At 59.1% G+C, this 13,014-nt stretch overlaps 1 protein-coding gene across 1 annotated transcript; it reads left to right on the forward strand.

The window, feature by feature from the left end:
- Nucleotides 1–2,110: 2,110 nt before the first annotated feature.
- Nucleotides 2,111–4,077, forward strand: TENT5C (terminal nucleotidyltransferase 5C). The gene has a single exon (XM_075334835.1). The coding sequence runs from the start codon at nucleotides 2,117–2,119 to the stop codon at nucleotides 3,311–3,313; it is 1,197 nt and encodes a 398-aa protein (XP_075190950.1). The 5' UTR covers nucleotides 2,111–2,116; the 3' UTR covers nucleotides 3,314–4,077.
- Nucleotides 4,078–13,014: the final 8,937 nt, after the last annotated feature.

The following is a 13,014-nucleotide window of genomic DNA, read 5'->3' on the forward strand; positions in this document are numbered from 1 at the left end:
GGTGCCCATGTTGTGCCATGCTGGGTGGTGCCCCCTCCCTGTATAGCCTGGCGGTGCCCATGTTGTGCCATGCTGGGTGGTGCCCCCTCGCTGTATATCCTGGCGGTGCTTATGTTGTGCCATGCTGGGTGGTGCCCCCTCGCTGTATATCCTGGCGGTGCTTATGTTGTGCCATGCTGGGTGGTGCCCCCTCGCTGTATATCCTGGCGGTGCTTATGTTGTGCCATGCTGGGTGGTGCCCCCTCGCTGTATATCCTGGCGGTGCTTATGTTGTGCCATGCTGGGTGGTGCCCCCTCGCTGTATATCCTGGCGGTGCTTATGTTGTGCCATGCTGGGTGGTGCCCCCTCGCTGTATAGCCTGGCGGTGCCCATGTTTGCTATGCTGGCGCGGTGCCCTCCCTGTATAGCCTGGCAGTGACAATGTTGTGCCATGCTGGGTGGTGCCCCCTCGCTGTATAGCCTGGCGGTGCCCATGTGCCATGCTGGGTGGTGCCCCCTCCCTGTATAGCCTGGCGGTGCCCATGTGCCATGCTGGGTGGTGCCCCCTCCCTGTATAGCCTGGCGGTGCCCATGTGCCATGCTTGGTGGTGCCCCCTCCCTGTATAGCCTGGCGGTGCCCATGTGCCATGCTGGGTGGTGCCCCCTCCCTGTATAGCCTGGCAGTGCCCATGTGCCATGCTGGGTGGTGCCCCCTCCCTGTATAGCCTGGCGGTGCCCATGTGCCATGCTGGGTGGTGCCCCCTCCCTGTATAGCCTGGCGGTGCCCTTGTGCCATGCTGGGTGGTGCCCCCTCCCTGTATAGCCTGGCGGTGCCCTTGTTTGCTATGCTGGCGCGGTGCCCTCCCTGTATAGCCTGGCAGTGACAATGTTGTGCCATGCTGGGTGGTGCCCATGTTGTGCCATGCTGGGTGGTGCCCCCTCACTGTATAGCCTGGCGGTGCCCATGTGCCATGCTGGGTGGTGCCCCCTCACTGTATAGCCTGGCGGTGCCCATGTTGTGCCATGCTGGGTGGTGCCCCCTCGCTGTATAGCGGCGGTGCCCATGTTGTGCCATGCTGGGTGGTGCCCCCTCGCTGTATAGCCTGGCGGTGCCCATGTTGTGCCATGCTGGGTGGTGCCCCCCTCCCTGTATAGCCTGGCGGTGCCCATGTGCCATGCTGGGTGGTGCCCCCCTCCCTGTATAGCCTGGCGGTGCCCATGTGCCATGCTGGGTGGTGCCCCCTCCCTGTATAGCCTGGCGGTGCCCTTGTTTGCTATGCTGGCGCGGTGCCCTCCCTGTATAGCCTGGCAGTGACAATGTTGTGCCATGCTGGGTGGTGCCCATGTTGTGCCATGCTGGGTGGTGCCCCCTCACTGTATAGCCTGGCGGTGCCCATGTGCCATGCTGGGTGGTGCCCCCTCACTGTATAGCCTGGCGGTGCCCATGTTGTGCCATGCTGGGTGGTGCCCCCTCGCTGTATAGCGGCGGTGCCCATGTTGTGCCATGCTGGGTGGTGCCCCCTCGCTGTATAGCCTGGCGGTGCCCATGTTGTGCCATGCTGGGTGGTGCCCCCTCACTGTATAGCCTGGCGGTGCCCATGTGCCATGCTGGGTGGTGCCCCTCGCTGTATAGCCTGGCGGTGCCCATGTGCCATGCTGGGTGGTGCCCCCTCCCTGTATAGCCTGGCGGTGCCCATGTGCCATGCTGGGTGGTTGTCCTCTTCACCTCATGTAGATGACCGCTGTCGGGTGCCCCGGGCTGGATAAGTCCACACCCTACCTATGGTTTCCCTACACCTGATGGGCAGTTCCCGGCCCGCGCCCCCCCCCCCCGCCTGACTCCTCGGCTCTGCCTTGAGCTGTGATCGGGGGCTGCAGCGCCTCCTGCTGTCCAGCACATCAGATACTCCGGTGTATAGACGCTGTATGATGTGCTCTTCTCCAGTCACATCCAGAGCTGCATTCCTAATTCTTCTAGTCAATGCTTGCACTTGGTGTCTTCCCCCTCCCCTCCGTCCTGAATCCACATGTGCTTGCAGCTCTGGATGTGACAGGAGTGGTTAGTGTTGTCATTGGACCCTCTGCCTTGATATTGTCCTGACCCGTCTCGTTCTTTTCCCTACAGATATCAGAATCATGGCGAGTCAAGGAAGTGATGGGGGCAGCTCCCCCCGAGCCTGCGGCTCCCCCCAAGCCTGCAGTGTCCTGACCTGGGAGCAGGTGGAGCGACTGAACAGCTTCCTTACAGAGGTGGTCCCCATCCACGGACGTGGGAACTTCCCCACCCTGAAGATCACGCTGAAGGACATTGTGCAGATGGTCCGCAGCCGCCTGGAGGATGTGGGGATTAAAGTGCGGGACGTGCGGCTCAACGGCTCTGCCGCCAGTCATGTCCTCGTGAAGGACAACGGTCTGGGCTACAAGGACCTGGACTTAATTTTTGGGGTGACCATCTCCTCTGAGGCCGACTTCCAGCGGGTAAAAGACGTGGTCATCGGGTTACTCCTCAACTTCCTACCGGAGGGTGTGAACAAGGAGCGGATCAGCCCGGTGACCCTGAAGGAGGCGTACGTGCAGAAGCTGGTGAAGGTGTTCACGGACGCGGACCGCTGGAACCTCATCTCCCTCTCCAACAAGGACGGGAGGAACATCGAGCTGAAGTTCGTGCACTCCATCCGCCGGCAGTTCGAGTTCAGCGTGGACTCCTTCCAGATTGTGCTGGACTCCCTGCTCTTCTACTACGACTGCTCGGAGAACCCCATGTCGGAGCACTTCCACCCCACCGTCATCGGGGAGAGCATGTACGGGGACTTTGAAGCCTCCTTGGGCCACCTCCGGAACAAGCAGATCGCTACCAAGAACCCGGAGGAGATCCGTGGTGGCGGCCTGATGAAGTACAGCAACCTGCTGGTGAGGGACTTCAAGCCGGCGGACAAGGAGCAGATCAAGTCCCTGGAGCGCTACATGTGCTCCCGCTTCTTCATAGACTTCTCGGACATCTTCGAGCAGCAGCGTAAGCTGGAGTCCTATCTGCAGAACCACTTCATCGGGGAGGAGAAGAGCAAGTACGACTACCTGATGATCCTCCGCCGGGTGGTGAACGAGAGCACCGTGTGCCTGATGGGCCACGAGCGCCGACAGACTCTGAACCTCATCTCGCTGCTGGCGCTGAGGGTGCTGGCCGAGCAGAACATTATCCCCAATGCCACCAACGTCACCTGCTACTACCAGCCCGCGCCGTACGTGAGCGACGCCAACTTCAGCAACTACTACATCGCCAACACCGCCGTCTCCTACAGCCAGTCCTACCCGACATGGCTGCCCTGCAGCTAGGAGACCCCGGCGGGACCCCAAAGACTGACTATTCAGCTACTACTGGAGAGCAACCAGGAGCCCACTCCACACCAAAAATATGCCCCCCCCAAATATTGAATGTGAATTATTATAGAGGTCCCATCCCCCGTCTTTTACCGCCAATACTGTGACCGTGTGCAGCAATGAGCCGTGATGGATCCCCGGCGCCCCCGCCGGTCCCGGCCCCTGGGGTTTTTTGTTTTTTTTATGTCTACAGGTCAGTGTTCTTTGGTCGTGTCCTCCATCACCGGAGCGGCTCGACCCCCCCCCCCCCCACCTCTTCTCCCGTCTGGGACTCGGTCTAGGGACGGCCTGAGCCAAAGAAAAAAAGGAAAAAGGAAAAAAAAAAACTTAAAATGGAAATTACCAAAAAGTGAATATTTTGTGTTTATTTATTGTAAAAGCCAAAAAAATCCAAAAATAGGAGAAAATGTAAAAAAAAAAATGTAAAAAAAAGTGTTTCTTGTTGGGAGCGGGTGTTTTCTGGATGGGACGTGTATGAGCCGGGCGACCGTGCCTTGTCGGGCTGCGCCGCGGCTCCTCGCCCCCGCACGGGCGCAGAGGGGTGGGGGTTGTGGGATAATTATTTTTTTTTTTTTTTTTTTTTATTTTTGGATTTCAGACTGCAGTTACTTTATTTTTTTGGGGGTTTTTGGAATATTTTCCCCCGTCCACTTACTGCAGGTTCAGACTATAGAAAAGCCACAGACGTCGAGGAGCGGCGGCCGGGGAGCGGTGCACGGGGGGGGCGGCGGCCGGGGAGCGGTGCACGGGGGGGGTGGGGGGTGGGGGGGTGTCTCTCTCCAGGGTCTTCTCAGTCTGGTCCCCTCCAGTCACCACCCATGATGCTCAGCGTTTCTGCAGGGCATTGTGGGAGCTGCAGTTCAGTATCGATCCCACAATGCCCTGCGGCTCTGGGTGCTGTAGAGGGTCCGGTGCCCCCTCGATGGCGGCTGCTGATCTTCCTTCTCGCCCCCGGGGGTTGGGGGTGATGTGCCTTATTCTGCAGCCCCCCGATGCCCCCGCAGCGCCCGCCTCTCGTACTGTCATGGCCGCCGGTCTTTACTGCTCAGGTAATTGTCATTTGTGTAATGAAATAAAGCTTCTTGACGTTCCTCTGCAGTCTCTGCTCTGTCCTGGAATCCGCCGGCACCGGAGGGGTTAATCTGTATCTCGCCGAGCTGTGGAAAAGCAAATCTCTTGTCAGGGCGGTGTTTGCCCAGATGTTGGCGGCGCGTGCGGAAAACCAGCGACCCGACCGCACAAATCTGGAGGTCATCCACACGGAGCTGCGCTCCACCTGCTGCAGGTCCAGGAGTGCAGCTCCGGAGGTGACGAGCGCCGCTGGTAGTCATGAAACGAGCGTCCCAGGTTCAAATCTGGGGATACAATGTCTGCCATGGCACTGCGCCTCCTGCCATCTGCCCCTGGCATAGCGGCCATCACTGCCCTCACCAGGTGCGCCGTGCCCAGTACTACCCCCTGCATGGCAGCCATCACTGCCCTCACCAGGAGCACCGTGCCCAGTACTACTCCCTACATAGCGGCCATCACTGCTCTCACCAGGAGCACCGTGCCCAGTACTACTCCCTACATAGCGGCCATCACTGCTCTCACCAGGAGCACCGTGCCCAGTACTACCCCCTGCATGGCAGCCATCACTGCCCTCACCAGGTGCACAGTGCCCAGTACTACCCCCTGCATGGCGGCCATCACTGCCCTCACCAGGAGCACCGTGCCCAGTACTACCCCCTGCATGGCGGCCATCACTGCCCTCACCAGGAGCACCGTGCCCAGTACTACCCCCTGCATGGCGGCCATCACTGCCCTCACCAGGAGCACCGTATCCAGTACTATCCCCTGCATGGCGGCCATCACTGCTCTCACCAGGCGCACCGTGCCCGGTACTACTCCCGGCATGGCGGCCATCACTGCTCTCACCAGGCGCACCGTGCCCGGTACTACCCCCGGCATGGCGGCCATCACTGCTCTCACCAGGCGCACCGTGCCCGGTACTACCCCCTGCATGGCGGCCATCACTGCCCTCACCAGGCGCACCGTGCCCGGTACTACCCCCTGCATGGCGGCCATCACTGCCCTCACCAGGCGCACCGTGCCCGGTACTACCCCCTGCATGGCGGCCATCACTGCCCTCACCAGGTGCACCGTGCCCGGTACTACCCCCTGCATGGCGGCCATCACTGCTCTCACCAGGTGCACCGTGCCCGGTTCTGCCTCTATATCAGGCTGTGCCTTTTCTCCTTGGGGCTATAGCCTCTATAGATTGGTAGACGGTCCCAGTAAAGCAGCGGGGACCGGGCCCCTGATTGGCGTCCAGATGAGCCCCGGGGGCTTTGGCTGCAGCGAGGTTTTGGGGTCAGTTTCTCTGGAGTCTGCTCATTCACCATGGAGGCTGATGACAGGGCCGCGGTGGCAGGAATGTGGCTGTGCTCCAGTGGATGCTTCTGCAGGACACCGGGAAAGCTGGGTGACTTTACAGGAGAGTGCACAGGCTGCACTGACTGCCGCTCGCCCCCGCCATACACCGGCGTGTGGCACCTCCATGAATCCCGCTGACCGGTCACTGCCTGATGTCAGGGTATGGTGACCCGGGCTCCGCTGCCAGCGCTGGCCACGAGCCACTGTGTATTATGCTGCGGGGACTTTGCACCATCCGTGTCCAGAGCAGCAGCAAACAGCCGAGGGGGCAGCCTGGGACTTGTAGTGCAGGCTATTGTAAAGTGCTGTGTAAGCTCAGCGTCACCTCCAGAGCTTCGTTCACTATTCTGCTATATTGTGCTGTCTACTCTCTTCGTGTGTGTCTTCGTCTTGCACAGGACGCAGTGTGTGGTGGGGACCGTTCTGGCGCGGTGCTGCGTCCTGTAATGCAGAATGTCTCCGTAAAAGTACACGGCTGCTTTAACAAATGTGGTTTGTGCCAGGCTGCGGTGCGATTCCTGGAAGAAGGCGGCCATGTGTGTGTCTACTCAGAACGCAGTATTAAGTAGGAAGGTTCTACTGGCAATGCAGCTGGAGGATAAGACACGATGTGACGGCAGAATAGCGAGTGCAGCTCTGGAGGATAGGACACGATGTGACGGCAGAATAGCGAGTGCAGCTCTGGAGGATAGGACACGATGTGATGGCAGAATAGCGAGTGCAGCTCTGGAGGATGAGGCATGATGTGATGGCAGAATAGCGAGTGTAGCTCTGGAGGAGAGGATATGATGCGACAGCAGAATAGTGAGTGCAGCTCTGGAGGATGAGGCATGATGTGACTGCAGAATAGTGAGTGCAGCTCTGGAGGAAAGACCCGATGTGACAGCAGACTAGTGAGTGCAGCTCTGGAGAAGACCCGATGTGACGGCAGAATAGTGAGTGCAGCTCTGGAGGAGAAGACCCGATGTGACGGCAGCCCGGGAGGGATCATTTCTAGGGGAGGCGGTCTGTATTTGGCACTGGCTGCAGAGGGTACAGGACACCACATGGCGGTGTACACTTTTTCCGCGCGGTGTTGAGGCAGTTTAAAAAAAAATGGCTCATTCTTTAATTTTAATGCGTGGCTGTATTTGTATTTTGTTTTTTCTTTTCTTATGAGAAGTTTTCTGGTGCAGAACCTCCCATAAACTTCAATGTTTATAAAAAAACAAACCCCGTCCAGATGAAGCTTTATTTTCCTCCTCCTGCAGACCAGCGCGGCCTCTGCAGAACCTCTTTGTTGGCCGCCTGCTGCTGGCTCCATTCTCACGGATGATTGCGGGACACGTGGCCCCGGTGCACGCTCCCTTTCTTCCCTTTCTTCCCTGTGTTTCTGCCATTCACGATGTGCTGGGACACACGTCACCTCCGTGAATGTCCTGCCCCGGGCACCGCTGCAGGCAATCGTTTATTTGTGGTCTTGGCTGAACTTCACATCCACAGGATTATGTGATGGCTCAGACTTTCCGATGGCGTTCAGCAGCACAGAACGTGTGCCTCTGTGCCAGCGCCGGCGGGAGTGACGACGACACCGGGACTGGCAGCACATAATGCAGTCGCGGCCATTGCTCCAGTCTCGGCCGGAGCTGCAGTCGCGGCCATTGCTCCAGTCTCGGCCGGAGCTGCAGTCGCGGCCATTGCTCCAGTCTCGGCCGGAGCTGCAGTCGCGGCCATTGCTCCAGTCTCGGCCGGAGCTGCAGTCGCGGCCATTGCTCCAGTCTCGGCCGGAGCTGCAGTCGCGGCCATTGCTCCAGTCTCGGCCGGAGCTGCAGTCGCGGCCATTGCTCCAGTCTCGGCCGGAGCTGCAGTCGCGGCCATTGCTCCAGTCTCGGCCGGAGCTGCAGTCGCGGCCATTGCTCCAGTCTCGGCCGGAGCTGCAGTCGCGGCCATTGCTCCAGTCTCGGCCGGAGCTGCAGTCGCGGCCATTGCTCCAGTCTCGGCCGGAGCTGCAGTCGCGGCCATTGCTCCAGTCTCGGCCGGAGCTGCAGTCGCGGCCATTGCTCCAGTCTCGGCCGGAGCTGCAGTCGCGGCCATTGCTCCAGTCTCGGCCGGAGCTGCAGTCGCGGCCATTGCTCCAGTCTCGGCCGGAGCTGCAGTCGCGGCCATTGCTCCAGTCTCGGCCGGAGCTGCAGTCGCGGCCATTGCTCCAGTCTCGGCCGGAGCTGCAGTCGCGGCCATTGCTCCAGTCTCGGCCGGAGCTGCAGTCGCGGCCATTGCTCCAGTCTCGGCCGGAGCTGCAGTCGCGGCCATTGCTCCAGTCTCGGCCGGAGCTGCAGTCGCGGCCATTGCTCCAGTCTCGGCCGGAGCTGCAGTCGCGGCCATTGCTCCAGTCTCGGCCGGAGCTGCAGTCGCGGCCATTGCTCCAGTCTCGGCCGGAGCTGCAGTCGCGGCCATTGCTCCAGTCTCGGCCGGAGCTGCAGTCGCGGCCATTGCTCCAGTCTCGGCCGGAGCTGCAGTCGCGGCCATTGCTCCAGTCTCGGCCGGAGCTGCAGTCGCGGCCATTGCTCCAGTCGCGGCCATTGCTCCAGTTGCAGCCAGAGCTGCAGTCACAGCCATTACTCCAGTTGCGGCCAGAGCTGCAGTCTGGTCCTGGGGAACCTCAGGGCCCTGGTTATAACCTAACAGCAGAAAGACCATCATTCACTGTACATTATGCTGCATTACATGATGGGTGATGGACAAGTAGGATGCAGCCATGTGACAGCTTAGAACAGATAGTGAGTGCAGCTCTGGATGTGGATGGAGTGTAGGAGGTGCACAGTAACAAGCTTCTCCATGTGATGTTGTAGGATATATATTTCCTCCATTCTCCTCCGCAGCGTCCTGCTCTGTGGATCTGGTGGAGGGAAGTAAAGGAGCTTATTGGTTTGAGATCCTGAGCGCAGAAGTGTAAATGCAGCTCTGCCTGTGACTGGAGTAGATGCAGCCATTGCATGCAGCTCTGCGTCCTGCAGGCCCATGGTGCTCGGCCGGCGCGGTCCGTTCACAGCCGCTGCGGCGCTGACCCCAGATGAATCTCCAGACGGTGAATTTCCAGAACGACTGAGACGCTTTTAATTAAATAATCCTCTAAGTGCAAAATAACAAAACAATAAAACTGCAGGTGGAAAAGCAGCTCAGCGCGGTCCCCTGCCACAGCCCCCGCCGCCATCACTGCCACCGCCGCTGCCCCCGCCACCATCGTGAGGCTGCCAGAAGAAATATTGACTGTAGATTAGAGAACAATCACAGCGGCCGAACAACTGATATCACTGGGTCACCGCGAAGGAAGGGCCCCGAGTGATGCACGGCGGTAAAGGGGAGCCCCGACCTCCAGGGAGGGGATAGAGGAAGAACCCCCCATAACAGGACCTGATGGACAGAAGGCGGAATAGTCGGCAGCGATACGTAATGTTTAGGAAGCTTCAGAATTTTCCATATTTTATATAACTTTACCCTAAAGATGGATCAGGTTTTCACATAACTCCTAAAAGTAGACGGGGTGTGAAGAGGCTCAGGAGCTGAACTCCGATCGCTGCTGTTAACCATTTAGATGCTGCTGTCAATCTCACACAGCTGTGTTTAAATGGAGCAGTTCCCTTGGTAAAGAGTGTGGACTCCACCAACCCACAACCCAGATTCATTATTAGTCTCCCGAGGAGCGGCCGATCAGTGAAGATCAATAGATGTAGAATAGTCTGAGGTTACAAAGGAACCCAAGGTCACCTCTAAGCAACCAAAGGCCTCACACATTAGCTGGTGTTAATGATGAGAAGTCCAACATCTGGACACTGAACAACAATGGTGAGTATGGCCAGGCTGCACGGAAAAAAAAAACCCTGATCTCCAGAAAGAACATCACCGGGACAAGCCAGAAGGTGCTGGAACGTTGCCTTCTGTGGACGTATGAGACTAGAATACAGGGTTTTTTTAGTATAAAAGTCTTATGTCTGGAGAAAAAAACCCCCTGAATTATGTCACAGAAGCCTGGTCGTATCCAGGTCTGGGCCTGTTCTGCTGCATCAGGGCCAGGACGGCCACCATCACTGACGCAGGGCCGGCAACAGAGGGGGCACACCGGCAACTTACCCTGGGAATCCATCTATAGAGGAAGCCCCCTGTACATCATATATACACGTGCACACGCAAGCGCAGGGCATTGATGGGACAATCAATTCTGAGCAAATTCTAAAGGAAAATGTCTGGCTGTCCATGAGCCAAAGCTCAGGAGAAAGGTCCTGCAGGAAGACACTGATCCAAAGACAGAAGATGCTCAACAGAAGAGAGAAGAATAAAGGTGAAGTTCTGCAGCAGCCGAGTGACGTCCGAACCTCCATCTTATAGAAATGGTATATCCGGAGCTGACGGGAGAAACCACCAACATCACAGAGGAGAAGCTGATTTGGAGGGGGAAGGGGCTAAATAATAATCAGCGATGAGCGGAGACGTTCAGATGCAGTTATTGCTGCACAAGGACACAGGGCGCAAAGGGGTCACACCGGCCGCAGGGAGCGAAGAGGTCACACCAGCCACGGGGAGTGAAGGGGTCACACCGGCCGCGGGGAGTGAAGGGGTCACACCGGCCGCAGGGAGTGAAGAAGTCACACCGGCCGCGGGGAGTGAAGGGGTCACACCGGCCGCGGGGAGCGAAGAGGTCACACCAGCCAAGGGGAGTGAAGGGGTCACACCAGACACTGAGAGTGAAGAGGTCACACCAGACGCGAGGAGCAAAGAAGTCACACCAGACACGGAGAGTGAAGAGGTCACACAGACGCGAGGAGCAAAGAAGTCACACCAGACACGGAGAGTGAAGAGGTCACACCAGACGCGAGGAGCAAAGAAGTCACACCAGACACGGAGAGTGAAGAGGTCACACCGGCCGCGGGGAGCAAAGAAGTCACACCAGACACGGAGAGTGAAGGGGGTCACACCAGACACGGAGAGTGAAGAGGTCACACCAGACGCGAGGAGCAAAGAAGTCACACCAGACACGGAGAGTGAAGAGGTCACACCAGACGCGAGGAGCAAAGAAGTCACACCAGACACGGAGAGTGAAGAGGTCACACAGACGCGAGGAGCAAAGAAGTCACACCAGACACGGAGAGTGAAGAGGTCACACCAGACGCGAGGAGCAAAGAAGTCACACCAGACACGGAGAGTGAAGAGGTCACACCGGCCGCGGGGAGCAAAGAAGTCACACCAGACACGGAGAGTGAAGAGGTCACACCGGCCGCGGGGAGCAAAGAAGTCACACCAGACACGGAGAGTGAAGGGGGTCACACCGGCCGCGGGGAGTGAAGGGGTCACACCAGACACGGAGAGTGAAGGGGGTCACACCGGCCGCGGGGAGTGAAGGGGTCACACCAGACACGGAGAGTGAAGGGGGTCACACCGGCCGCGGAGAGTGAAGGGGGTCACACCGGACGCGGGGAGTGAAGAGGTCACACCGGACGCGAGGAGCAAAGAAGTCACACCAGACACGGAGAGTGAAGAGGTCACACCGGCCGCGGGGAGCAAAGAAGTCACACCAGACACGGAGAGTGAAGGGGGTCACACCGGCCGCGGGGAGCAAAGAAGTCACACCAGACACGGAGAGTGAAGGGGGTCACACCGGCCGCGGGGAGCAAAGAAGTCACACCAGACACGGAGAGTGAAGAGGTCACACCGGCGGCGGGGAGTGAAGAAGTCACACCAGACGCGGGGAGTGAAGAAGTCACACCAGACGCGGGGAGTGAAGGGGTCACACTGGACGCGGGGAGTGAAGAAGTCACACCGGCCACGGGGAGCAAAGAAGTCACACCAGACACGGAGAGTGAAGAGGTCACACCGGCCGCGGGGAGCAAAGAAGTCACACCAGACGCGGGGAGCGAAGAGGTCACACCAGACGCAAGGAGCAAAGAAGTCACACCAGACACGGAGAGCGAAGAAGTCACACCAGACGCAGGGAGCGAAGAGGTCACACCAGACGCGGGGAGTGAAGAAGTCACACCAGACGCGGGGAGTGAAGGGGTCACACCGGACGCGGGGAGTGAAGAAGTCACACCAGACGCGGGGAGTGAAGGGGTCACACCGGACGCGGGGAGTGAAGAAGTCACACCGGACGTGGGGAGTGAAGAAGTCACACCGGCCGCGGGGAGTGAAGAAGTCACACCAGACGCGGGGAGTGAAGAGGTCACACCGGCCGCGGGGAGCGAAGAAGTCACACCAGACACGGAGAGTGAAGAGGTCACACCGGCTGCAGGGAGCGAAGAGGTCACACCAGACGCGGGGAGTGAAGAAGTCACACCAGACGCGGGGAGTGAAGAGGTCACACCGGCCGCGGGGAGCGAAGAAGTCACACCAGACACGGAGAGTGAAGAGGTCACACCGGCTGCAGGGAGCGAAGAGGTCACACCAGACGCGGGGAGTGAAGAAGTCACACCAGACGTGGGGAGTGAAGAAGTCACACCAGACGCGGGGAGTGAAGAGGTCACACCAGACGCGGGAAGCGAAGAGGTCACACCGGCCGCGGGGAGCAAAGAAGTCACACCAGACGCGGGGAGTGAAGGGGTCACACCAGACGCGGGGAGTGAAGGGGTCACACCGGCCGTGGGGAGTGAAGAAGTCACACCAGACGCGGGGAGTGAAGAGGTCACACCAGACGCGGGAAGCGAAGAGGTCACACCGGCCGCGGGGAGCAAAGAAGTCACACCAGACGCGGGGAGTGAAGGGGTCACACCGGCCGCGGGGAGTGAAGAAGTCACACCGGCCGCGGGGAGCAAAGAAGTCACACCAGACGCGGGGAGTGAAGAGGTCCTACCGGAGTTGGGGTGCAAAGAGGTCGTACTGTACACTGGGAGCAAAGAGGTCACACCAGACACTGGGTGCGAAGAGGTCACACTGGACACGGGGAGCGAAGAGGTCACACTGGACACGGGGAGTGAAGAGGTCACACTGGACACGGGGAGTGAAGAGGTCACACTGGACACGGGGAGCGAAGAGGTCACACTGGACGCGGGGAGCGAAGAGGTGACACTGGACGCGGGGAGCGAAGAGGTGACACTGGACGCGGGGAATGAAAGGAGATGCCCCGGACGCAGGTAGTGAAAGGGTTACACCGGACGCAGGTAGCGAAAAGGATGTACCGGACATGGGGTGCGAAGAGGTCACACCACACTCGGGGAGTGAAGAGGTCACACCAGACACAGGGAGCGAATGGGTCATGAAGGACCTGAGGAGCGAAG

Source organism: Anomaloglossus baeobatrachus, chromosome 2 (genome assembly GCF_048569485.1).
Source record: "Anomaloglossus baeobatrachus isolate aAnoBae1 chromosome 2, aAnoBae1.hap1, whole genome shotgun sequence".
In the NCBI taxonomy this organism is placed as follows: Eukaryota; Metazoa; Chordata; class Amphibia; order Anura; family Aromobatidae; genus Anomaloglossus; species Anomaloglossus baeobatrachus.

Coding starts and splice junctions, on each gene's coding strand:
- TENT5C (XM_075334835.1), top strand. CDS start 2,117: ATGGCGAGTCAAGGAAGTGATGGGGGCAGCTCCCCCCGAGCCTGCGGC.